Below are 27,776 nucleotides of genomic sequence, written 5' to 3'. Positions count from 1 at the left end.
TTCTTGGGCCAGATATGGTAATCCATTGTGCTTGTAGGTCATTTATTGAGGGATGTCAAAGGGCGAGAACCTGGGCATACAAAAGAAACATGGCCCTTGCCCTGAGGGGTTTACAGTCTATAGGTTAGGTTATTATAAGAAAGTATGGTGAGAAGATCTAATCTGTTTAGGAGATTGAGGTGATGTCTTCCTAAGGAATTGATGTTCTAGTGGAAAACTGCAAACAACAACAACAACAACAAAAAATCAAGAGTTAGCCAGAGGAAGAGGTTATGGGAAAGGGTGCCAGACAGAGCAAACAGTGTATATGAAGACCCTGAGGTCTCTGAGAGGGCAGCATCTTTGGACTGAAAGAAAAATGCATACAGTTGAACTGTGGAGTGTGAAGTGGTGATAGGTTGGAGAAGTAAGCAGGGATTATTTGTGTTACAACTTGGTAAGCTCTCTGGAAACTGAAGAAGCCCTGGCTGTCAGCATGCTCGTGTGTGGTTTCACACTCTTCCTCGGTGTGTGCACAATGCAGTGGAGGCTGGTGCTGGGTGTTGGGCTGGGGGTAGCAGATGCTCAGTTGGAGGTGTTGGCTTCAGGTGGGCGTTGTGGTGCCGAGCAACAGAAGGCACACCCTGACGCAGGCCCACAAAAACTTACAGGGGCCCCAGCTGTCCTTGTGCTCCCTCATGGCTGCACACTTTCCCCTGGGCGTGTGCACTGCAGTGAAGCTTGGTGGTGGGCAGAGGGCTGGTGGCATGCAGATGCACAGCTGTAGGGCCGAACCCTGAGGCCGGGCGCAATGGTGGGGTCAGCCACAAGGGTCTAGGCTGGTGTCTTGCACTTGGGCTTTGGTGGGTACAGGGAGGGGCTCAAGTGGCTGGCTTCTTATACTAGGGTAGGCACAGAGGCCTGGGATGACCGGTGGTTTCTGGGCTTTTCAGTGAGAAAAAAAGGGAGTCGGGAGGAACCCAGGCATCAGTTAACACTAATACCTGTGGGGCAAAAGCTGGCAAGATCTGCAGGGGGTCCACAGTGGCTGTACTGGCCTTTGGCTTAGTGCTGAAATCTGCTATTTTCCTGCAGAGCAGGTCTCCGTGAACTGGACTTTGTAATTATTAAACGAGAGAGATGAAAAAGGAGGTTTCAAAATGTTACCCAAGGTTCTGACTTGGGCTGTTGGCTAGATGATGGTGCTATGTCCTGTGAGATGTAAAAGTAAATATCTGGAAATCAGTTGGATGTATGGGTCTGGAGGGCAGGTGTGGTCTAGAGGGCAGTTCAGAGTTGAAGGTAATTGGCATAGAGATGGTAATCAAAACCATGGAGATTAATGAGTTTAACCTGGGAACTCTCTAGGCTGAATAGATCATCAGGCCCAGAAGAGATCCCAGAGGCTTCCTACAACTTGAGAGGCGGCTAGAACAGTGTTGGTCAACTCTGGCCGCAACCTAGGTTCTCCTGCAGAGGTTTAAGAATACCAGTACTGGTGGCCTCCTCCTAAACTAATAAAATCTCTGGGGGTGGGTCTGGGGTAGGATGTTGTGATTTATAATAAGAATATATTGATATATTTGGTTTTCACCCTCATTTCTGGCACAGAGATCCTAAAACCCTTGGAGTTTTCTAGAGTGATAAATATATCTTGTTACGTCAGTGAGATGACTTTAGGACCTAAGGATGTGGCTGGTTGCCAGTGGAACCAACCATATGATTAGATAGTTGGAACTTTCATTCCTATCCCCCTGACCTCCAGCAAGAGAAGAGGGGCTGGAGGTTGAACCAGTTGCCAATGGTCAGTGGTTTAATCAATCATGCCTATGTAATGAAACCTCCATAAAACCCCAGAAGGACAGGGTCGGTGAACACGTGGAGATTTAGGACTAGTGGTGCATTCAGAGAGGACCTGGAAGCGCTCGCTCCCTGCAAGTTCCTCATGCCTTGCCTTATGTGTCTCTTCCATCCGGCTGTTCCTGAGTTACTTCCTTTTATAATAAACTGGTAATCTAGTAAGTAAAATGCTTCTTTGAGTTCTGTGAGCCACTCTAGCAAATTATTCAAACCAAAGGAAACTTCAATAGCTGGTGGACTTGAGATTGGTATCTGAAGTTTGTGCATGTGGGGGGAGTAGGGGTATGGGAGGAAAGCAGTCTTTTTAAATTTTTCATCTATTTTAATCAGCTATTAAACAGATACACCCAGTGTATTTTTACCTTTCAGGTTTCTTTTAAAAGTTCTATTACCCATTAAGGAAGTTTTGTGTTAATTTATTAAGGTTGCCTAAATTTCCTAATACTATAGAAGATAGTCACAAATTACTAAATGATAGTAAGCTATTTTTTGGTGTTGCTCAGTAATGCACTGTATTTATTTTTCTCTTTGTACCTTTTGACTCCCTTCACCATTTTTCCCTCCCCACCCCTGCCTCTAGCAACTATATATCTGTTCTCTCTCTCTCTGTGAGCTTGTTTTTTTTTCTTTTTTTTGGATTCCACATATAAGAGAGATCATACAGTATTTGTCTTTCTCTATCTGACTTATTTCACTTAGCATAATGTCATCGGGGTTCAGTCATGTTGTTGCAAATGACGAGATTACATTCTTTTTTTGGCTGAATAATATCCCATTGCATATATGTACCACAATTTCTTCATCTACTCATCCTTCAGTGGACATTTAGGTTGTTTCCCATCTTGGCTATTATAAATAATACTGCAATAAATATGGGGGTTACCTAATATTTTTTGAGTTAGTATTTTCATTTTCTTCTGATAAATACCCAGAAGTGGAATTGTTGGATCATATGGTAGTTCTATCTTTTATTTTTTGAGGAAGCTCCATACTGTTTCCATAGTGACTGTACCAATTTACATTCCCACCAACAATACATATCCTTTTTCTCCACATCCTCACTAACGTTTGTTATCTCTTGTCTTTTTGATAATAGCCATTTTGATAGGTGTGAGGTAATAGCTCATTGTGGTTTTGATTTGCATTTCCCTGATGATTAGTGATGTCGAGCATGTTTTTATGTACCTCTGGTCCATCTGTATGTCTTCTTTGGAAAAATGTCTATTCAGGTCTTCCACTCAGATTGTTTGCTTGTTTTGCTATTGAGTTATATGAATTCTTGATATATTTTGGATATTAGCCCCTTATCAGATATATAATTTGCAAATATTTTTTCTCATTCAGTATGTTGCCTTTTCTGTACAGAAGTTTTTTAGTATAATGTAGTCCCACTTATTTATTTTTGCTTTTGTTGCTTTTGCTTTTGGTGTCAGATTTAAAAAATCATCACTAAGACCTATGTCAAGGAGCATGTAGGACTGAACCCTTAACCTGTGGGATCTGACATTATTTACAGGTTAGATAGTGTTACAATGGAGTTGAATTGCAGGACACCCACCTGGTATCAGAGAATTGCTTGTTGATGGTGTGGAAAAACTTCACACACACACACACACGTTGGAATTGGGTGCAGAACCCTTAGTAGTGCATCAGGAGTTTCCAAAGGTCCCCAGATGATTCCAATATTCATCCATGGTTGAAAACCATTGGAGAAGAAAAAAGAGCCTGAAAAATAGATTGAGAAGGAAAAGCCAAAGAGGTAGCTAGGAAATCAGGTCAGTGTGGCACTATGGAAGTAGAGGAGTGAGAGATTCTATAAAGAGGTGAGTGGTTGGCAGTATCAAAAGTTGCCAAGAGGTCAAGCTAGGTAAGAACTTAGGAGGTTTCGTTGGATTTAGAGAAAATTGGTTCATTAGTAACCTTGGTAAGACCAGTTTTAGTGGTGATACCAGACTTCAGAGGGTTGAGAAGTGAGGAGTGCGAAAATATTGGTGGCAGATGTCAACTCTTTTAACTGGGTTCTTCCTTTATTAAATAAATTTTATCAATTACTTATGCTGGTACTGGGAATAGAAAGGTGGCTAAGATGGCTAAAGCCCTGAAAGAACTCAGTGACAGGAGAAACAGGGAAACAGATAATTACTTACAAGAAAACGTAACATGCATAATGATAGAGACACACAGTGGGGAGAAGAAAGTGTTTGGATGACGAGAGAAGTTTTCCTGGAAGAGTAATTGAGCCAGTTCTGACCAGTTTTGATGAGCATGTAGTAAAATCTCAATGAATGTGAAATGGATGGGTGCATTTCTCAGATATGGGTGGGATCCTCTGGGGCTTGCTGTATATTTCAATATTGTTCCAAGAGGTCTAGGCCAGCCTTGGGTTCCAGACTCTGCCTACTCTACCAGGCAATCTAAAGAATACACACTCCTGAGATAGGAAGCTCGGAACTGACTGTCTTTCAAACAAGGGGATTTTAATTATAGGAAGAGCTGGAGATATCAAATTAAATATGGAAGTGGACTTGCAAGTGACAGAACTGGGCTCAGTAATGCAGTGTGTTGGTTCTGATGCTCTCAGTTTATCCCCAAGAATCTATTTTTAATGATTTGAAATCTTTTTCATATAATTTATATGAAATACTGTAATTCTCAATGAATATGTTCAGAAGTAGTAAGAGTATAGATTTAGTTATCAAATCTCTTTTGCAGGAAATATTTTGTGAAGTGGATTAGACATGTCCTTTTAAAATGATACCCTTTGTAGAAGTCTCTTGTCAATATCTACCCTCTGTGAAATCTTTCTAGGTCTACCTCGCCCCAGTGCTATTCTCTGTTTTCTTGTGACCATTTTCTAGTACTTATTAGAATATCATTATTTTGTCTGCAAATCATTGTCTCTGCAACATATTATCCCACTGTTTAAACTTTGAATGAAAAGATGTCCTCTGTTATCGGTAACCCCTCATCTCAGTCTGATCCTACATTGATTGGTACAGAATGATGCCATGGACTCTCTGACTGATTTTTACTTTTCTCACTTTTTTTGGCGGTACGCGGGCCTCTCACTGTTGTGGCCTCTCCCGTTGCGGAGCACAGGCTCCGGATGCACAGGCTCAGCGGCCATGGCTCACGGGCCCAGCCACGCCGCGGCATGTGGGATCTTCCCGGACCAGGGCACGAACCCGTGTCCCCTGCATCGGCAGGCGGACTCTCAACCACTGCGCCACCAGGGAAGCCCTCACATATTTTTAAACCTTGTTATTAGCCTGACCTCCTCCTCCATCCTACCCTGTGAATTCCAAAACCAGGCTCAGAACTTCAGTATTGACCACTGAGCATTAAATGAGGGCAGGTTTCCCTGGAGTTTTTTTTCTGTTTACATTTTTGCCTTATTCTTGTTTCAAAGACACTCAAAATGGTATCTATATATGAGTGATACTTTTTCAAATGAATGCTTAAGTCTAAGAGATTAGTTGAAAACCATGGAAGTACAGAATTTTCTTTCTTTATTTTCTAATATTGGAAGTTAATGTTATATAATAAGTTATTATAGAAATAGAATTAGAATAAGATTATTAATAATGTTGATACTTGGATTCATTTCCTGATTAACAGTGAAAAATACTAATAGCAAATCATTGTAAAGTGGTGTACGGTGGTGGATGACAGTACGGGTTTGAATCCTTCCTTCCCCCCTTACAAGTAGTGTGACTTTGGGCAAGATGCTTAGTCTCCCTTTGTTTCAGCTTCTCCATCTGTGAAATTGGGATAATGATAATAATACCTGCCTCATAGGGATATAGCGAAAATTAAATGACTTAATATACATGTTTACATGTATTAAAAGTGTGCCTGGCACATACAAAGCATATAATGTGTTATTTATTATATAAATAATTCTATAATTATTGTAAGAAAACATTCCTTCTTTAAATTATGCACAGCAAATATATCCGTTGCTGTACATTTTTCTGCTGTACTTAGTAAAAATACTTGTATAGGTTTTCTGTAGGAATTTAAAGAAGTTTGGCCCTAAGGCACCTGGAGGAAACCCCGATCTTAGGTTCAAGCTCACCAGCAGGATGGTTTTCTAGGGTTCTGAAGCCTAGTGATGTCTCAGGATCAACTCAGATTCATAAAATTGCAACCATCAAGCTTGCCTCTACTGCCAGAACTTGTTCACTTCTGTGTGGAACTCTCTTCCTAAATACAACACAGTAAAATAAATATGGTTATTAAATAAAAAATGTAATTAAAATAAAATGAAATAGAGGACTTAAATAACTGGCTTTTTCAGGCCTGTGATTATAGGAGTTGTTTCTCACATAAATTGAGCGTGATTATCAGCCATTATCAGATTTTTATTAGGAAGTCGTAGAATATGACACTTAAACATATTTTTCCAGAAAAAAAATACTTCAAGAATGGTTTCTAATTTTGATGTTTAATTTGATATTTTGACTCTCGTTTGCCCCTAGATGACTTGGAGGAAATGGTCTTGGAAGTTTAGTACTTTCATGTCCCATATCTCCTGTAAAACTTGGGTATTTCACTTTTCATTACTCCAAGTTATTGTTATTGCTGTTAAATTCATGAACATCACTGTTACCTTTCAGAAACATCTCCACCACATTTTATTAGATGTGTGGGAAAAGTACACAGTTTAATATAATAAAAATAATATAATGAATCTAATAGTAATTAGTGTCTGATAAGAAACAAAAACAAGCGGCCATTTGGCTGCTGATCCAACCTCACAACATTGTGAGCTCCCTCTGCTGGTGTGTCCACATCAACGCAATGTGGGTACCCTGGGGAGCAGAAGCATTTACATTTAATGAACACCTACTAGGTGCCAGGCAGTCTTGTATGCACAGACACAAATTTTCTGTAATTTTTATAACCCTCCAGTGGTAGGCCTTGTAATCTGGTCATCTTTGAATTGGTTCGTTTGCTTTTAATCCCATATGTTTTTTCTATATTCTGAATCTTGGTAAATGAAGGAATTGTATGATCATTTTCCCTCGGTAATTATCGCTTCTACAAATAAAGATATCTTGCATGAATGAACAAAGAATCTTTATAGAACATAGACTAGAACAAGGGTCATTTATTTTTCAGGATTATTTAAGAAAAATTTCTAGTGGAAGAGTTTGAAAATACAGGACTCATCTTTCAATGGAATAGAGCTTCACGTTAAAAAAAGAAAAAGTAATTGGTGGAAGTAAGGTCTTTCACCATTTTTCTGAGACTTGAAAATTATGTCACATCTTTTGAAAGATCAGATAAATGCATGTGTTCTCTTAGTAGCCAAAAGGCCAGTCTGAGAGCCCCAATCAAATGTCTGAACTGATGAAGCCACAGCCCAGTGACACAAGCAGATAAACCAAACTTGTCATTGCATCCAGAAGTCCCAGGCTCCCCTACCCACAAAATGTGTCACTCAAGCTGTCAGAAGGTTACAGAAAGAAGACCTTTGAGTCTGGTCTTTCCCCTTGGTCCTTCCTCAGTGTAAATGCCAAAATATTGAGATGAGAACTGATCTCAGTTGAGGAAAAGGTCAGGGTAAGATAGGGACCAAGTAAGTAACATTTTTTGTGAACACTAGAAAGTTGACTGTATAGTCTGTGGGCAGACTTGTGATATTTTACACATTTTCATCTGAAAAAAAAGGTTTAGAAAGTAAAATTTATCCAGATAATTCATATGTCTGAAATATGTGTACAGTTCTATTGTATATACTCCAGATTAGTGGAAAGTAACTACTTTTAGATCTTCAATTTCTAAAAGCTTTTGATTTCCTTTTTTTAAAAATTCTTTTCCATTATGGTTTATTACAAGATATTGAATATAATTCCCTGTGCTATACAGTAGGACCTTGTTGTTTATTTTATATGTAGTAGTTTGTATCTGCTGATCCCAAACTCCTAATTTATCCCTCCCCACCCTTTCCCCTTTGGTAACCGTGAGTTTGTTTTCTGTGTCTGTGAGTCTGTTTCTGTTTGGTAAAAAGTTCATTTATATCATATTTTAGATTCCACATATAAGTGATATCATATGATATTTGTCTTTCTCTGTCTGGCTTACTTTACTTAGTATATTAATCTCTAGGTCCATCCATATTGCTGCAAATGGCAGTATTTCATTCTAAAAGGTTTTGGTTTTTGATTCTAATCTTTTCTGTTTACCAGCCCCATGGATTTGGGCAAATCACTTTACTTCTTTAAGATTCTATTTCCTTACCTGTAAAATGGGATCGATAACACTGTCCTCTGTTGCTACTCTGAGAAATAAAGAGTTAATGTGTATGGTAAGGGCTCGCTGACATTGATATGCCACAAATATGTTAGGGAGGAGGATATATCCCATGACATATGTGCAGCTTAATCGTATCTTTAGCTTAATCCTTAAAATAATAATGTCAGCATCAGCTAATGTTTTCTTGCTTTCTCTGCCAGGCTCTAGCCCGAGCCCTTCACATATACCTCATTTAGTCCCAAAATCCTTGCAGAACCCCTCTGAGACAGGCACTTCCTGGAGGCCCAGCTAATTCTCAGTCCTACATCATCCTACTCACATATCGCACTTTGTAAAGATCTTCAAACCTGCAAACGCTGTTTTCCTTCAGACCATCTGTTACTGTCTTAAAACTTAAGGGACTAATATTTTGGAAGTAGGAGAGAATAGTAGAGAAGGAAGAAGACCTTTCCAAAGCTTAGATCCCTGAGAGTTTGGTGAAAATTTTGTAGTAGTATCCTCTACTAGAGGATTTTGTGGTGGTATAAGGGGTTTCAGAATTCCCTCCCTCAGCAAATATTTTGTTCCTGCCTACTGCATGTAAGGCCCTGTTCTGTGCTGTGGGAATGCCACAGTCAACAAAATAGTCAGTCTGCCCCCATGGAGATGACAATCAAGAGCAAATATCTAGTCTTCCATATTCTCTGTCACATTTTGGCACTTGGAAAAATGGCACTAAAACAGATGATGTGAATAAGAGCAAAAAAGACAAAGGCGGGGAGTGGTAAAGAATGTACCTAATTGGCTTTGTACTAACATCCTTTGTATCCATCTATCAAAATTACTGCTTATTCACATTTATATACTCATGTATACACTGAAACAAAATCAATAAGTGGAAATAAAAACTGAATAGTAAGCATACATTTTTATATTTTCTTTCCCAAATGAAAATCGAAAGAGGAAAAAAAAGAAAGGGAAAGATGGGCTTAATTTTTAGAATAAGGGTTATGGTTTTTATGTGCTTTATATTTTTAACGTCTACTGGGAAAATGCATTCAACTGCGCTAAGAATTAGTCATTCTAGTTATATAAAAGCATGGAAAATTATCACATGTTAATTTCTGCTGACCTCTTTTATGTTAAACCATGTAAAGTACTCTTTTCAATTATGAAGCTGATTTGATTTTCTGAGTTTAGATCAGTAATGTATGAGCTGAATTGAAAACCAGATTATAAATCATTTCAGCATGACATTTGGATAAAATATAATCTGCATTTATTTATGGTGTTCTGTCAGGGAAATTCATGAGAATTAGCTTTCTCATGACAGTTCTAATGATCATCATTTCTGACCAAATCAGAAATACTGTATTTCCACATGAAGAAAATTGGCTTAATATTTGATATCCTATTCCAATATTTAGGTGAAACCAAGGAGGGCAAAAAGGTATTACTACTATTTTCTAAATGGAGTAGTTCCTTTCACATATAACACAGGAAATGACATAACCATGTACATTGCAGAGCAGTTGCTCACAAGCCCAGCTGCACACTACTGTTACTGGGGAGCTGTTTGAAAAATTCTGATGTCTGGGTCTCAACCCAGGCACATCAAATCGGAGCCTCTGGGAGTGGGACCAGGTGTCAGTATTTGTTCCAAACGTTCCCCCCCCCACCACCATCACCCCAGGTGATCCTCATGTCCAGTCAGGGCTGAGAACCACGAGAAAAGGCGTGGCCTCCGGAGCAAGGAAGTTAAGGCAAAGCTCTGGAGGGGCCCTGAGCATAAGTTGGTGATGTGAAGGGCTGACCTCTCTGCCAAGATTCTGCAGGCATTACAGAAGTAAAGGTGAAAAGTTGCTAGAAATGAAGACCCAGGTCAGTAGTGGGGATTTATAGGCTGTTCTTTGAACTGATATTGTCTTGTAACCAGTGCTGAAAGTACCTCAGGATTCTCTTTGCTGTTGGGTGCTACTCTGTGGCAGAAGCAGTATTAGGAAGTGGAAAGAAGAAACCTGTATAAGCGTGAGTCTGTATGTCTGTCCACTTACTAGAGTTATCTAAGTGTGTGACTCTAAGTGTGAGAATCTGAGCAGTGATGACATTGTGATGTCACCTGGTGAGGCTAAAACTAAAACAGAAAGGATGCAATGGGGAATAATCTGTGGACACAGAAAACAGTTTTATAACACAAGAGTTTCTCTAGTTTTCATTTTCAAATCTACAAATAAGAGAGCTCAGCTAAGAAACAGATGACAATTCACAATTTTTGTGCATAAGAACTTTTGGGCCATTTTCTTCAGCAATTTACATGGTATTTTTTAGTTCTAAACTATTGTATGTTTACTACGTACATACTATTATATGTTTTTAAACATTGGGGTGGCATCTCTAGGACACTAAATTTGTTCCTAAATATTGGCCGTAATCTTAATGAAACTGTCCATTAAATATACCACATTTTAACAGAGATAATGTGTTATTTGTGAACTCTGTCCTCTCCTGTCCTTAATTTTCCTCCTGCACAATTGCTTAGTTAACTGAGTGTTGACTGTAATTTGAGGAAGACTTTGGTATTTTCAGAGAAGATACTTTGTTGAAGTATCTATTGGGATAAATAATAACTTCAGCTTCAGGTAGACGAATCTACCATTTATCATCTATTTTTGACATTAGTAAAAAAAAAAAAAAGCAACGGACAGTTTTAGCAAAAAGTCAAACTGAAATTTGCATCACAATGAAAATTTAAATTTATTTGTCATTCTTTCACTTTCTTTCAATTACGTTGGTAACAACTTTCTATGTTAGACCTTACCCATTCAGTAGTACAACATAATTGTCTTTCCCTCTCCCTTATTCCTTCCTTTCTTTATTAACTTGAATATAGAAACCTTATGCTTCCACCTGGACCATCCTTGATCAAGGTTTGGGCTGCAGCAATATCCCCTTCCCATTCCAAGTAGACATTGCTAATCAACCCCAGCATTCTTTTTCCAGACAGATCCTTAGTCGTATTTCTCTGTCTCATGCTCTTGGCGGGCACTACCAATAGGTGGGAGTTGACATTACTATTCTCCAAGAAAATTGGCCAAAAAAAGACTATCCATATACCATGGTAACAATGTTCCAGATCATGAGAATCACCTGGGGTAATCAGGGCCTCACCTGGACCAACTAAATCAATCTCCAGAGACGGGGCTAGGAAACTTTCTTCAGTTTAGCTGTGTTGAAGGGTTGGTTTGTCCTGAACAACATTTTAAGAGAACGAACAAATGTTCATAAAATGTATGCACAAATATCTTTCCACACTCCTTAAAATCTCTCTTACCCAGGAGACTTAACTGCAAATAATTTCACTTTCTAATACTAACCTCATCTATGAAAGTATTCTGAGTTTGCCCAGGAAGCATTATCTAGGGGTCAAGGTTATAAGTGCTTGATGATTTAGAGCGTGGTCCCTATCAATGTATGAAAACTTGGTAGCAAAATTAAGTTAAAAAAAAAAGTTCCATGTCCCTATCCAGTCAAATTGATGCAAATGTTTTTATCTGCCTTTGTAACGGAACTGTCATGTGGCAATTGAAGTGGGTGGAAATAGCAAAAGGAATCTTAATATACTGCATCTTATTCTCCCCCAAAATCACTTACTTGAAATCACATTTAATACAGGATCCCAGCTACAAAGCAAATAAGTCACTTTAACAAAAAGAAAAATTACTGGGCTGATCACTTTTTCTTGCACAGTTTAGAAGTATTGCCCGTGTGTAATATTTTACTTTTGGCTTTCTGGTTATTCATGCCTTTGTGAAAGTGCCTATTGACGTTGTTTCTTTGCTAAAATAATCCAGCTTTTCAAAGTCTTTTTTTCTTTGTTGAGAATGTCACAAACCACTAAATGTAAACCATAGGGCAGTTTGTTTTAAATACTGGCATTATTAGTATGCTAATTATACACAGCTGCTTTCCACATGCTCCATCATCACCTCCAGCTTCAACAAATTGTGACTTAAATGCTGAGGACCATATTGTATTCCTTCTATTCTTAATGTCTCAGAACAAGAAACGTTTAAAAAAAGTGCTCTGGAAATGTTGCCTACATTGCTAGATAAATGATCAAAACAAAGATGACATTCTTTGCCAAGTATTACACAATGCAGTTGGACTTGCACAGCCAATGTTGTTTTAAACTGGTTTCCCCTCTCTTAGTCATGTTGGTTAGCTATCTCCTATTTCAAGGCCATCTCTTCCTGGTGTTAGCAGTCAGAGGGCATTTCTACAAACAAAAATCACCTGTGAGAGAACAATTATGTTGGCACAGATTAACTGACGGTTACCCCAACAATGTGCACCAAATGTATGATGACAAAGAAGCAGGGAAAGGGGGCATTCCACAGAGGGCTGAAGGAAAAAACACTGGGGATAAGCATGTGTGTTTGTTTGCTCTTGTAGAATAATATTGTTTTCAAGATAACTGATGATAAAATTATTTTCAAATGCTGTAGGTAGCCCTAATGGAGAACCTTGTGGAAAGACTTGTTTGGAAGAAAGAGACAATCAATGGTTGGGGGTCACGCTTTCCAGACAGCCAGGAGAAAATGGCTCCATCGTGGTAGGTTATTGAAATTAGTCCACTGATCACATCGTGAAATCAGATACCCTGGGTGTGACTTTCACATCATATGGTCTACTTTTATGTTTTATTCAGACTTGTGGGCATAGATGGAAAAATATATTTTACATAAAGAATGAAAATAAGCTCCCCACGGGTGTTTGCTATGGAATGCCCTCTGATTTACGAACAGAGCTGAGTAAAAGAATAGCTCCATGCTATCAAGGTAAGGCATGGTTTTGATATTAACTGAATCAAGAGAAATAAGTGAATGCCTTTAAAAATTTTTCTTCAATTTTCAATTTGGGATGTTTGGTTTGGGGTGGGAGGATCTTTGAAATAGCTCTGTTTCCTTTAACTACTCAGAGTATTATTTCCTTTTTTATCCACTTGCGGTTGTTTTAATTTTCAAAAATGTACTGTGTTTTTAGGGCTAGGAATTCTACAATTTAATTTGAATAATTTTAGCATCTAGTTGAGCATTACCACTTTAGCATTAAATATATTTTCTATTCAGTATAAGGGAGTCTAATGCCCAGCAAGTGCAGGACACTTCAAATCATGAAATAGATTGAAAAATACGATCAGAAGCAAGAAAATTGTTTAAGTTTCTTGCTTTACCTTTAGCTTCCAACAAGATTTAGAAAGATCCAAAGTATAAATGTAAGCAGATCTTTCCCACTCACTGTCTTTTTTATTTCCCCAAATTTATTTGTTTTCCTTGACATTGCAAGGGATTGGTATCTTAAGTTTGAAAGGTCTTTCCCATAAAAATTTTAGGTCATGGTTAGTGCATGCAGAGCTAGGACATAAACTGAAATGAGCAAAGTTAGAGGTAAATGTCCACAGAGTATTGAAAAAATGATACCTGCAACAGAACTAAAATTCTGAAAATGTGTCTTTGGAAAGGATAAAATATATATGAATGCCAAGTTCCAGTTTTTCTAACCAAAATGATTATCCCAGTGTCCAAAGGAAATTTCTATTACTTGACAAAACTTGGAGCAAGTATGCAAATTGAGTTGGTTTTATTAATATTGGAGTCTTTCCTCCCTGGAATTTGATATAATAGAAAAGATTATATCGTCTGTATTCCTAATTTGCCTTTGAATGCCAAGAAGATAAAAGGTGAATTTTAACTTCTCAATTGCAGTAAAACTTACTCTAGCTATTATCCTCTTTTGCGTAATAGTTTATGCTTTACACTTCAAAACATTTCACAGTAGAGGCCTCTCTCCCTGGCTGTAGCGGCCTTCATGGTCATTTGGGGTCTTGCAGTCTCTCCATAATGTAAACCTGCCCAGCCTGAGTCATAATCTTCAGTTCAGGTGAGGCCTTTTCCCTTGTGAACTTGGTTCCCTTTAAAATCAAGTGTGCAAATGTTTGACAATAGGAATTAGCTGTATAGGCTGAAGGAAACCTGTCAAAGGACAGTCTAGTAGAGATGCAAGCTAAATACACCCCTCAACTGCAGCACCCCTCCCCACCTAGCTGGCCCCATGTCTGGGGCTTTTAATTGCCCCAGAAACAACTTCTGACTATTCTACTGGTGTGAAGTGATGCATTTGACCACTTAATGTTCTGCAACTCTTGTCCTACTGCTGGCTGGTCCCTTCACAAAATGCTGGTGCCTCCCTGGGTGTAGACTTCAGTCCTGTACATTTTCTCATGTGTTCTCTGGGTGACTTTGTACATGGACATCCAGTGTCCATAGATGACAATGTGCACCACCCCCAAATATATATATATATATATATATATATATATATATATATATATACACACACACACACACACACACATGTATGTATGAATATATATGTAAATAAATATATGTATAAATATATACCTAGCCACATTCTATGAAAAAACAAAACATGATGGCAGAAACCTAAGACACCTAAAATTATGGTAATATTTTTTAAATCAAAAAATATATATAGGACCAGAGAAGATATAAAAAGGAATGAAAAAGCATGACAGGGAGTGGTCATTATAAATGACAGCAATTTATTTAACATTTCTGGTTAGCAAAGCCAAAATGAAGATGTGGTCCTGTATCTTCATAGAGGTTTACTCATGTCAGTTCTTCAGGTAAAGCAAGTTTTGTGCCCCTAGTAAGTTTCACAAAGCAACCATTCATGGGGGCTTTGTAAGAAGAGACCCTCCATCTCCATGCAGATCTTGACTCTGTTATTTTCAGCCAGGCAAAAATCTAGGAAGCCTATTTTAAATGGAAACCTGAACTGGAAGCCACAAATCCTACCTCTGTCTTAGATACTCACCTGACAACTTTTTGAGTGTATGCCGCATGTTCTTCCCATGGAAAAGAGGCTGGGTAGATTTTTCTAGTGCTATTTCACAAGAATATTTTGAAGATCAACGTGGAAGATATTTGTGACCTTAAATTTTACCACTTACTATTTTTTTAAAAATAATACTGTAAAAGAGCTCTTAAAAGGTATACTTATAAGGATTTATAAATAAAATTATGCAGATTTTGTCTGTTTTAAAATGAAATCATGAATTGTTTTTCTACTTTATTTTAGATTATGTGAGAAAATTTGGAGAAAATTTTGCATCATGTCAAGCTGGAATATCTAGTTTTTACACAGAGGTAATTGTCCCAAAATAGCTGCTATGGATGTTTACATATAGAATTTTAATTTGACTTAGAAGATTGATATTATGCTTTGAAGAAAAATTGTATAATACTCAAATAATATGTCTCTTAAATTTGAGTGTAATACAACTTAATTTTCACCACTCAATATTCGACATACGTATTGATAAAATATTAATATTTAGATGGCTGTGTCACGCAAGACCAACTAAAAGTCTATACTAAAGAAGGTTACTTTTATGAAGAGTTTAATAGAAATCAAAAGTAGCTGTAGTTATTTGTTAATTTAAGCATTGAAAATATCTAGGTGTGTTATATTTAGTTATTAAATTGCTGGGGGGAGGAAGCGTATGAGTTAACACTTTTCATTAGAAGTGTGAGAACTGGGAGATTTAAGAACTTAATAATATCCTCTTAAATGAGATATGGTCCCAAACTCTATTATTCTTTTTCTAACACTATCACATACACAGTGAAAGATCACAATTGTACTCAACTCCTAAATCTCCCAGTTTCTCTCAACAACCCATTATGAAGTTATGAATGTTTTCTAAATCTTTGTAGACAGGTTGTATCACGCCTGGGGTTAACAATTTCCTTAAATATTGCCTAGTATGGGAAAATAATAATGCTTGCTTTCTTTCTATTTAAATTGACCTTTTTTTTTCAAAGTTTGGATTGTTTAGGAAATTTAGAAATGTTACATAGCTTTAACTGCTGAAAAGTTTTCATATTTCACCAGACAAGTGTCTGCTCTTTCCTTTCTTCTAAATTCCTACGCTTATCATCAAGTATGCCCCAATTTCATTTGAGTTGTTTTTTTTCCAAGCTAACATTATTAAGGAACCTATTCATTAGCTTTTTGCAAATTGAAATAAATTAAGTCCATTTTTTACTCTTTGGCAACACACAATTATCTCTGTAATGAGCACTAATGAGTTACCCAGATAGATAGGGTTTACTTTAGTAGAAAACCACATTGCCTTTCTCCCCAAAGCTTACTCTAGTGTTCAGTGATTCTACCTTTGATTTTAAAGTCCGCTGATGAGCATGAAATGAGAGTTTCAGCGTTTCTTCTCTGAAATTCTCATTTTAGGTGAAAATTCATTAGCTAGCTTCTCTGGCTTTTTTGATGTGTTTTTAAACTCATAAAATGCTTACATTTCAGAAATTTATAAACATGTATTTTTGTCACTCTTAAAGTGTGTATCTGGAGGAGGTTTTGGGTGGTGAGATTAAACTTTTAAATGATGATAATTTTTTTTTTCTTACAGGACTTAATTGTGATGGGAGCTCCAGGAGCATCGTATTGGACCGGCTCTCTTTTCGTCTACAATATAACTACAAATAAATACAAAGCTTTTTTAGACAGACACAATCAAGTGAAATTCGGAAGTTATTTAGGTACTATAAAAATGGACAAATTCGAATTATCTCTGCCTTACAGATACTAGTAATTATAAATAAGGGAAGTTGTATCTTCAAAAGATCAAAATGGGGCTTCCCTGGTGGCGCAGTGGTTGAGAGTCCGCCTGCCGATGCAGGGGACACGGGTTCGTGCCCTGGTCCGGATGCCATGGAGCGGCTGGGCCCGTGAGCCATGGCCGCTGAGCCTGCTCATCCAGAGCCTGTGCTCCGCAACGGGAGAGGCCACAACAGTGAGAGGCCGGCATACCGCAAAAAAAAAAAAAAAAAAAAAAAAAAGATCAAAATGGCCAGTAGTAATTAAAAAGCCATTTCAGAAACTCCCTTTTTAAGGATATAGTCTCTGAAACTTCAGTTAACTTAATATTTTATGTATGTAACTATTATCATCAATATATAATTCTTAGATTGGAACTCCTGGTTTAGCTTCCTCTTTTGCAGTAAATCACTTATAAGCTTATCTTTATGCAGTCAACTTGTCATTATAAAGATAGCATCTATTGAGTGCCTGTCATCTCCTAGGAACTTTTGTAAGCACTCTACATGAAACAACTCATTTAATCATGAATGGATGAGTAAGTATAGTTTCTTCAAGGACCAGCTGAAAGTCAGTGGGACTGCAGACAGCATTCTAGACAATGGGTAACATTATGAAGAATATGGGTCTAAAAACGGCCCATTGACCTTTGCCTCATAAGTTCTTAGAATATTTCCCAGAGCATAACTATTTTTATCATTCTTATTGTAATTATTTCTGAATATAGGCTGTTCACATTTGAAGTGAACCTCCCCCCCCATTCATACAGAAGGAATTTATTTTAAAATGGAGGGAATTCAGTTACAGTTCAGCATTTACTTGTTTATGGTTGAAGGATATCTTGAACCATTATGTTAAAAATGTAACTTAGTATTATGCCTTTTATCACATAATAAAATAAGAATATTTTACCTTTTGTGTAATCATACAGTTTTATCACAATCGGAAGGTTTCAGGGCAAGAAAAGTTGAAGTTTAAGAAGACTTTTTTTTTTACTTAAAGTTCAAAATGTTATATTTTATATACGTTAAAATATTTCTGTTGTAATCGTAGAAACTACCATGTCCTAATATACAGAGACTAACAGACCACATGTAAAGGTGCTATCTTCAGTTTCTAAGACTTAAACATATAAGCCATATTAACACACAGATTAATAATTGCTTAAAGCATATAAAAACCAATTTTGAGTATTGCTATTCTAAATATTCTTAAAACTCTATTTACTGTTGTCATTTTGAATTCAGTCTCATTTAATTATGAATGGATTTATGATCCATTCTATAAGTGGATTTATGATAATGAATTGTACCCATTGCGAATGATGATTCTCATACTTGTCTCCATTTTCTTGAAGGATACTCGGTTGGAGCCGGTCATTTTCGGAGTCGGCACACTACCGAGGTAGTTGGAGGAGCCCCTCAACATGAACAGATTGGTAAAGTAAGAGTTACATTTTTATATTTATTTCTTCTAAAAGGTTCATATGGATTGCATGAGAGAATGAGATATGACAGGAGGAACTGCAAAAATTCTAAGCAATGAAGCTGGAAATGATGAGAAGTGTGCTGCATTTAGTGGGCGAAATTTAGTGTGCTGCATTTAGTGGGGAAAACGGGCGAAAGTCGTATGGCTTTTAGATACAATTGAGCAGGAAAGCTTTCAGGAAGACTACATAAATCAAATGAGGCTCTTCTTTCCTATGAGTAATTGTTTCTGAGATAGAATTGTCTCAAGATGTCCAAGGAATACATTTATTGGTTAATAAGTTTATAGCTGAAGGCAAATCAAGGCAGCTACATTCCTGGTACAATTGTGGTAGGACCAGAAAGAACAAAATGTTATTTCTCGTTCTAGTTTTTGTTACATTGCTGCATGAACATGACTTTGAGGATTGAGACAAACAACATTTTCTTTTTTTTTCTTTTAATTGGAGTATAATTGCTTTACAATGTTGTGTTAGTTTCTGCTGTACAAGGAAGCGAAGCAACTATATGTATTTTCTGTGCTCTCTAAGGAAACAGTAAGATTGTTCCTGAGAAGGTAGTTTTTCAAGGAAGGCATCTTAATGTGAACTTGGTTCCCTAAACCTTTTGTATCACTCTGAAAATGATTTTTCAGAAATATATTTGAGCAATTACAAGTTATGAAAATTAATGTTTTCATTGACTGAAACATTTTTAATGTGATAGCAGTCTGACCTTTCCGAATTCTTTTCCCCATTGCAGGCATACATATTCAGCATTGATGCAAAAGAACTAAATATCTTACATGAAATGAAAGGTAAAAAGGTAATATGTCTCTACCTTCGGTATCACTGAGGGCTTTGGTGAGTAATTCTGCTTTTTTCTCAATGACTGGATCTGGTTTGCCTTGGAGCAGCTTGGGTCTTATTTCGGAGCTTCTGTCTGTGCGGTGGACCTCAACGCAGATGGCTTCTCAGACCTACTTGTGGGAGCTCCCGTGCAGAGCACCGTCAGGGAGGAAGGAAGAGTGTTTGTATACATCAACTCTGGCACTGTAAGTCTGATTGGCTGCAATTTGGAAGCCATGTATGGGATTTTGATTGAAGCTGATGCTTTTCTTATTCCAAAGTTCTGAGACTATAGATTTTTAGGCTTATTTTACTGATGAAAGTAAAAATTGTGGTATTGTACTGATGCTTTAGAAATGAAATGGAATATGATGATGAATGGGCCACTGTCCCATTTTTTTTTAAATTTTATTTATTTATTTTTGGCTGTGTTGGGTCTTCGTTGCTGCACGTGGGCTTTCTCTAGTTGTGGCGAGTGGGGGCTACTCTTCGTTGAGGTGTGCGGGCTTCTCATTGCAGTGGCTTCTCTCATTGTGGAGCACGGGCTCTAGGCGTGCAGGCTTCAGTAGTTGCAGCACACGGGCTCAGTAGTTGTGGCTCACGGGCTCTAGAGCACAGGCTCAGTAGTTGTGGCACACAAGCTTAGTTGCTCCGCGGCATATGGGATCTTCCTGGACTAGGGATCGAACCTGTTTCCCCTGCATTGGCAGGCGGATTCTCAACCATTGTGCCACCGGGGAAGCCCCACTGTCCCATTTTGATATCTTGAAAGTATGAGATCAGTTGTCTGGAGTTTCCCTATGCACAGCTTGTATGTGTTCACTGAAGTAGTTGAAGTTTCTTCCAGTTTTATTATGATGCAACTCTAATTTGAAAGAATGATTTTTATACAGCCCTAAAACTGTGAATGTCCTATTGGTTTGATGGTGAATGTCCCTATGTAATTTGGTAATTATAAAACACTACTAGAGGGCTTCCCTGGTGGCGCAGTGGTTGAGAGTCTGCCTGCCGATGCAGGGGACACGGGTTCATGCCCCGGTCCGGGAGGATCCCACATGCTGCAGAGCGGCTAGGCCCGTGAGCCACGGCCGCTGAGCCTGCACGTCGGGAGCCTGTGCTCCGCAACGGGAGAGGCCACAACGGTGAGAGGCCTGCGTGCTGCAAAAAAAACAAAACAAAACAAAACAAAAACACTACTAGAAGTAGAAGATAAAGTATGAAATGTTTTTAATTTCTTGATTTGAAAACAATTGGAAACAAGATATGTTTTGATAAGATGTTAATTTGCACAATTTATATAGATTATATTCCTGATAAGAATGTAAAATTGCCATAGTTTATTCCAAAGTAGATACAGTAGTTGTAGAAATAGGTGTTTACTTGCTTATGGTTGAGTTTTCAATTCTGGGGGGTGTTTTGGAATAGAAACTGACCACTTGACAATTCCATTTAAAGAGTTCTGCTGGCCTTATCTTGACAGTCTATCTTCCTGGCATCAAATCAAAAGAAATAATTGATAGGGCCTTAATGGGGTCTTCTTGGCCTGTTTCTTTGATTTAAGAGCAAGAACAGGTTTGTGAGAAAATTGGTTCATTTCTTAAGTCACAGCATTTTCATTTAGGATTTAACAAAGTAAAATCTGTTTCCAGAAGGTATTTTTTTAAATCAGTTGTTTCAGAGCATTTAGTAAGTATTTAGCACCAGGCTAAACTCTTTACAATTTAAGAGAGAAAATACTCAGTCTTACAAAGCTGGGAGATTCTTAATGTTCCAAATATAGAGCAGGAAAGTTATTCTCGTGCTGGGATTTCCTCGACTGTTTAAACCTTAATTTTAATAGTAAAAGCGTATCATCTATGAAGTGATCATTCATATCTCATTAGTAGTGAAATCAGACATTACTCTCTTATATAGATATTTCACATTTTCCTATCCATAAATGGTCTTCCTTATGCTAGCTGCATACTTTTCTTTCTCTTTAAACTAAAGTTTTTGAGAACAGTTTAAACAGTAGCATATATACCTAAAGTAAGGCAATAATAGAAACGTTTTTCCCACTGAAATCTCAAGCAATCCCAATATGAAAAACAGATAAAAGTGAATTGCCTTTGCTTAGAGGGCAAGGGAGGAGATCTACCCATTCGACTATCCTCTTGTTCGCCCCTCACTTCTACATCCCTCAAGAGAGGGCATCGCTGTTGAATACTGGGGTTAATTTTATAATTGATTTCAGCTTTTAAAACCTCTTGCATAAGTTATTCTTCTTTTGTTGCCTTCCAACTTCCTGTTTCTTAACTTTAAAAAGACACTAACCACTACCTGACATTATATTATATGTTTATTGGTTTGGTTTGCTGTTGTTTGTCGGTTCTTCCGTTGGAGTGTAGACACCGTGTGGAGAGAAATCATCTGTTTTATTTACTACTGTTTCCTCAGGGCTTGAAAGAGTCCTGGACAAGTTGGTGCTCAGTAATTGTTTCTGCATGAACTCAAGAAAGAATGATACTTGAATGAATCTGGCTTCCACCTACTTCTGCTAAAATAGCTCTCAGGGGTCCCCAGTGAACTCTTGGTCACCATTCTGTGCCTGGAGAATACTTGAAGAATAGTGATCACCACTTCTTGAAGCTCTTCCCCTGGAACTTCAGTGCCTTTGTGTTGTTTTAGGTCTGCACCTTCTCGTCCTCGCCTCTTCTGCTTTCTGCTCTTTACATTAGGCATTTCTCTAGGAGCAAAACAAGTATAGGAATTTTTTAGTTGGAAAATAAAAGGCGAAGGGCACTTCACAAGGGGAAGAACGTGTGTGCTATGGAAATGAACAGACTTGTTTGAGAAGAGGGAAGGATCTATGATGAGTAGTGCATGGGGTTTGGTTTTGTTTTTAATACAAGGCAGTGACGTGATCAGAGTTTGGAAAGAGGTCTGGCAGCTGTTACTGCAACAGCTCCTGTTGAAACATTATTGAGTGTCTAACTGTAATAACTCATCTTCCAACTTCAGAGACAACAGTTGACCAATCCATGCTTCAGTGCTGCTGGAAAAAGATCACCTAGGCCAGCTTCAGTCGTGTCACTCCTCAACTCAGAAACCTTCAGTGGCTCTGTCTTGTTTTCCAAATTGAGAGTAAATTTCTCCCAGCCTTCAAAGTCCCACCCCATAAGACTGCAGTCTGACTTTTTTCGGCCTCATTCATTGTACATACAGTTGATTATAGCCAAATTCTTTGCAATTTGTGTTTTGCTGATTATTTTCTCTGTATATCAAAACTTTGCCCATCCTTCAGTAGCCACCTTGACCGCTACCTCCTTTTTTGAAATCTCTGCTGGCTCTCACAGTTAGATATGCTCTCCTTGCTTGTCAATATTGCGAAGCAGTCTGTACTTCTAAGGCATTTACATGCTTGGACCATGCCTTTTCTGTAACTGGGGGCTTCTTCAGGAAAGGGAGTGTCTTATACACACACTGCCTTGTCCCCTTTCACCCATTCAGTCTTTGCACAGTGCATTGCCTTTGCTAGGAACTCACTAAATATTTGCTAAATTGAATTATCAAAATGATTTATTGGATTTTCAAAGCTAGGGATCATGAGTTTGACAATTTTTTTTTGTCCTCTGAGCTCTAATTATATGTGTTGACATACTTGACAAATATTTATTGAATTGAACTGGGATGTGTGTACTAAAGCTCAGGCTATAGTTTGTCCAACCTGTTTGAAGCATTAAGAAAAAATCCATACCCAATTACAACAGTAAATCATGTGTAAAGTTGTGTTATGATGACACCTTTCTCCCCCTTTCTATCTAGGGAGCAGTCATGAACGAAATGGAAATAGAGCTCATTGGAAGTGACAAATATGCTGCAAGATTTGGGGAATCTATAGTCAATCTTGGCGACATTGATAATGATGGCTTTGAAGGTAATTAAAAGTATCCAATTTGGTACATGATTTCCACTTTTAAAGTGGCACATGGAAAAGAATATAATTGGAGTTTTATGTTGTTTGTCTTTCTATAGAAAATGGAGGCAGACTGGTATGCTAAGTTGTTTTTCTTTAGTGTTATCCCTGATTTCTTCTCAGTTGCCAGCTATCGTTTCTTACTACTGTTAATAAAGAATGATATTCAACATACCTTATTTCATTGCTTCTAAGGCACCATTGATTATAAGTTGTTTTATTATAAGTCATTATCTTATGTGCCCCGGAAAAAATGGTGCCTCTTAAACCGCGACTCACTTTTTTTCTATTTTAAGAAGGACCCTGATTTCAGGAATGTGAAAATGTGGAAAAAAACGTGCATCATAGACTCACTGGATAACAGTATTTAACTATCAGTGTAGTAAAGACACTGACAAAACCCAACAGAGGCTGGCCACAGAGCTGGAGCCGGGCTCTGAAAGCCCCCTTGCTGTGCCAGGCTTTCCTTGTTCAGCTGCCCTGTTGTGGGAAGATTTGGGGATCCCAGGAGAGAGACCTGAGCGGTGGTAAGGGGGCAACCGGCAGACTCAAGGACAGTGGATATTTACCACTCGATAGGGGTGCGTTTCAATAATGGAATAGATGGTCTCATCAGAACTGTGACTGTTGCCTAGATATCAGTCCTGCTGTTGAAGTATCTGTCTCTACCAGCCTTCCCTCTTAAAATTTGCTTTTTGTTCAGTCTAGTTCTAAGCGGTAACTAAGTCTATTAAAACTGTGCCTAAAATGATGAATGGGTTTGAAGGGAGAGTGTATAATTCCTCAAGTTCAGCAAATAAGTATTCGATATTTTCAGGGCTCAGAATTGTCTTCTAGATATGGTCATTGGCAATTGGTATATGGTAGAAGTAGGTCAGAATTTACTTGGATACTGGACATAAGTGAGGGAGTACTGTAAATTCTCACTTTCTTAATATCTTCTTATGCCTAAATGCTTCATTCTACTTTAAATGTATAAAATGTTATTCTACAAGGAGCAAGCTAGTTGGTTATTGAATATATGCTTCCAGTGAGCCCTCTTGAATGTAAGATAGTGTAATTTGGTATACAAATATTACCATTTCTGGATTTATTTTACTATTTTTAAAACAAAAGGAGAGAAAAAGTATACATATATATTTCTATGGTTATGATTACACATAAAATTTTACGTTAAAATATCTAAAAAATGTTATTATGATGTTACATTTCACAAGCAATCAGCAATTCTGTGATATTTATTGAGCACTTATTTTTTGTCAGTTGTACCGTGCCAGGTGTAGAGTATGTGCCGTAATGAATGTAAATGAAGGAAATAGTGGCACTCCTTTTTATAGTTTTACAATCGAATGGAATATAAGATTAAGACGTGAAAAAATAAACATTATATAAGTGGTAAATTTAGACCCAACCTAATAAATATCTGTGAAAAAAACCATGTTTTTGCACCTTGATATTTCATATATATTATATAAAATAGTAAAATTCTTGCTTTTAAAAACAAAATCATCATTTAGTAAAATACTTATTTTGTTTACTTATAATTCCTTCTACATCCTCTTTTAATTGACACATCCAGGGAAGAGTATTCACTATTTTGAATGTATTAAAATATTTGAGAATGATTTTTCATTTATCATGTGAACATACACAGATGGTTGTTGCATATGACAGGATTTCCTTCTTTTTTATGGCTGAATAGCATTTCTGCTTTGCCCATGGCTATGTGCTTTCTACATTTTAGATATTAGCCAAGACCATGCTGATTTGGAAGTAGGCTCAGTGTGTTCTAGCTCTTCACTGAGGTCTTTAATTCCACCATCTCGCTCTATCTGCCTGGGTGAGCCAGCGGGGCATCTATGTTTAATTTTTCGTTATGTGATTCCCTATTCTTTTTCCCCATCTTCTAACTTAGTTTGTTTTGCTGGGATATGAGTGAAGTTACTTCACGTTCATGGCAGAGTGTGTGGGATTGTGTAGAAAAGAGATGAAAAACCCACCTGTTCTTTTTCCTTCCTTCTCCAGTCTTAGATGCAAATCAGACTTAATGTTCTTTTACTATGCACAGCTTTGTGGTGTTTTGCATAGTAGACCTCAGTAATTTTGACGTTCACGACATCATTTTTTTATTCTTCAAAAGAAAAAAATTAGAATATATTTCCTGTGTCCTTAGGAAAGCAAAACAAGCCATTTTCTAAGAATATACCAATCAATTTGGCAAGAGTCCAGCATAAAAATTTCATCAAAAGTATGAGAAAGTTAAATAGGTAATAGACAAACCTATTCAACCAGTGTGACCAGACAGACGGATGATAGCATTTTAGCCATAAAATGCTTTTGGCAAGACCACTTATTTTTGTTTTTTTATGTTGAGCCCTGTCATCTGACTTTTAGACTATATGTTTGAATATTTTTTTGAGCGGAACCATAATAAAGTTCTGCAGCTGTAAACTATATTATTTTATGTGCTCCTGAAATGCTTATATATTATCAAATCATATATTGAGCACTTCTTTCACACATGTGCTAAGAGGGGAGAATGTTGGTCACAACTTTACTGTTGATGATTTTATAGAACATGGTGATGGAGAGCAAAGGTTGTGGAGCCAGACTGCGGGGTTTAAATCCCACCTCTACCACATCCTGGCTCGGTGACCTTGAGTGAGTTACATTCTGTGCCTCAGTTTCCTCATCTATAACAAGTGAGGATCAAAAAGAATTTGATAGAGCTGTTGTGAGAGCTACACGAGGTACAGTGGGTTATGTGAGAATAACATGAATAACGTGTGTAAAGCCTCTAGTGCAATGCCTGCATTGTAAACAGTATATAAATACTAGCTGATGTTAAGATTGTTATGATCATACTAATGATAATTGTTATGGTTTATACTAACAGTGTAGTAAATGTTCAAATGGAAAGTAAAAACAGTTGTCAGATATCTCTGTTTATTCTCTATGTTTTGTCCCAATGGTGTTGCATAGGCATGGAAAAACATTATTATTAACATGTATTCTCCTTATTTCTATAATGATAGCTAGAACTTTAGGATATTATATAATAGATCCAAGTGTCATCTTAGGAAGTAAGAGTTTGGATCTATATATAAGCTAGCCAAAGACCGAATATACTTCAGTATCTTCTGCTTGGAATTAAATTGATCTGGGCCTTCTTAATAGTTCAGTACTTTCAATATGTACTTTGTATTTATAGCGCTTAAGCAACCACGTTATTCGTAGTTTCTATTTTCTCTTGGTTTTCTTATGTGAAAACATACCCTTAACAGATACTTTAATTACTTTTCATTGGAACAGGAATTAATTCAGAAGTCATTTTGCAGATAAAGTAAAACCTAGAGCTCAAAAGAAGGGTTCTTGTGGTTATAGTATTTACAGTGATAATAACTTACTATGTGCTACACACTGCTCTAAGCACTTCACATGAGTTACATCTTTCTATGCCGAGGATGAGTTCTCTTACAATCTTGTGCTGAGGTGAGGGAACTGAGATACAGAGAGGTTAAGAAATGGGCCCAGCATAGCACAGCTGGGCACGAGGGCAGTGCTGGGGTCAGGCCTGGCCATCTGGCTGTAGGACCTGTGTGCTTAACCATTCTGTTAGCCTGTCTCTAAGACCCTAAGACTCTAAGCTTCTTCCACACACAGACTTACCTGTACAATCCACTACATTGTTATGACAGTAACAGTATTTTATAATTTTTTTCTGTCCAGTGGGAAAAGTGTCTTTGTTTTGTTTTTTGTTTTTGCGGCACGTGGGCCTCTCACTGTTGTGGCCTCTCCCATTGTGGAGCACAGGCTCCGGATGCGCAGGCTCAGCAGCCATTGCTCACGGGCCTAGCCGCTCCACGGCATGTGGGATCTTCCCGGACCGGGGCACGAACCCGTGTCCCCTGCCTCGGCAGGCGGGCTCTCAACCACTGCACCACCAGGGAAGCCCAGAAAAGTGTTTTTTGATAAGGAGTTTTCTTATGTGATATTAATTAAAGAGCATGAAGGTTAGTTTTCAGAGTTGCATTCTTTGCATTAAGAATTTATTTTCTGTCATTTAAATTCTTGAATAGATGTTGCTATTGGAGCTCCACAGGAAGATGACTTGCGAGGTGCTATTTATATTTACAATGGCCGAGCAGATGGGATCTCGTCAGCCTTCTCACAGGTAGGATAATACTATTCTATTAATACCGTCAAAAGAAGCATTGGTAATAAAATCCTTCTTAAAACTTCCAGCGTTAATGTGGACTTATTTTTTTTAATTTGGTCTTTCAAATACTTAATACTCTTTCACCATTTTCTTATAATAACAGTAGATGGCCTCATTTTTAAGGTCATTAATAACTCTTTGAAACCATTTTGTTTTTCATAAATAAGAGTTCTGGTTCACTTCCATTCTAGCTTGTATTTAACCTATTAAAGACATTCTCTCTGCATTTCATCAAATTTATGTTCTGAGGTAATACCCATAGTATTCCAGATGAGGCCATTTGGATTTGATTAACTGTGTCTTGCCCTATGGCTAAAGCTCCATGTTCCATGGAGATTGCACAGGGAGAGCAAAGACTCATGTGATACTCTGTGTTCCTTTTAGTGCAGAGAGTAAGATGAGAAAGTTCCCTGATCTAACTCTGACTTTACTTTCACATTTTGAAAAATCAGGGCATTTCATTGCATAGAAAAAAACTACATACACGTGCGGAGAAGAGAAGTTTTTCCAAA

General features: G+C 37.7%; 1 protein-coding gene across 1 annotated transcript in view; it reads left to right on the top strand.

Annotated features, from left to right (window-relative positions):
* The window catches only part of ITGA4 (integrin subunit alpha 4), an 86,510-nt gene that overhangs the window by 9,537 nt on the left and 49,197 nt on the right, over nucleotides 1-27,776 (top strand). The window contains exons 3-11 of the mRNA XM_067741330.1: nucleotides 12,585-12,691; nucleotides 12,788-12,917; nucleotides 15,241-15,308; nucleotides 16,589-16,718; nucleotides 18,134-18,219; nucleotides 19,005-19,067; nucleotides 19,159-19,296; nucleotides 22,895-23,006; nucleotides 27,125-27,219. Coding sequence (XP_067597431.1) covers nucleotides 12,585-12,691; nucleotides 12,788-12,917; nucleotides 15,241-15,308; nucleotides 16,589-16,718; nucleotides 18,134-18,219; nucleotides 19,005-19,067; nucleotides 19,159-19,296; nucleotides 22,895-23,006; nucleotides 27,125-27,219 — 929 coding nt within the window. The remainder of the gene's footprint in view (nucleotides 1-12,584; nucleotides 12,692-12,787; nucleotides 12,918-15,240; nucleotides 15,309-16,588; nucleotides 16,719-18,133; nucleotides 18,220-19,004; nucleotides 19,068-19,158; nucleotides 19,297-22,894; nucleotides 23,007-27,124; nucleotides 27,220-27,776) is intronic.

This window comes from Pseudorca crassidens, chromosome 6, assembly GCF_039906515.1.
Source record: "Pseudorca crassidens isolate mPseCra1 chromosome 6, mPseCra1.hap1, whole genome shotgun sequence".
Classification (NCBI taxonomy): Eukaryota; Metazoa; Chordata; class Mammalia; order Artiodactyla; family Delphinidae; genus Pseudorca; species Pseudorca crassidens.
The sequence above is the reverse complement of the archived record's forward strand: the minus strand, read 5'-3'. Positions and strand labels throughout refer to the sequence as shown.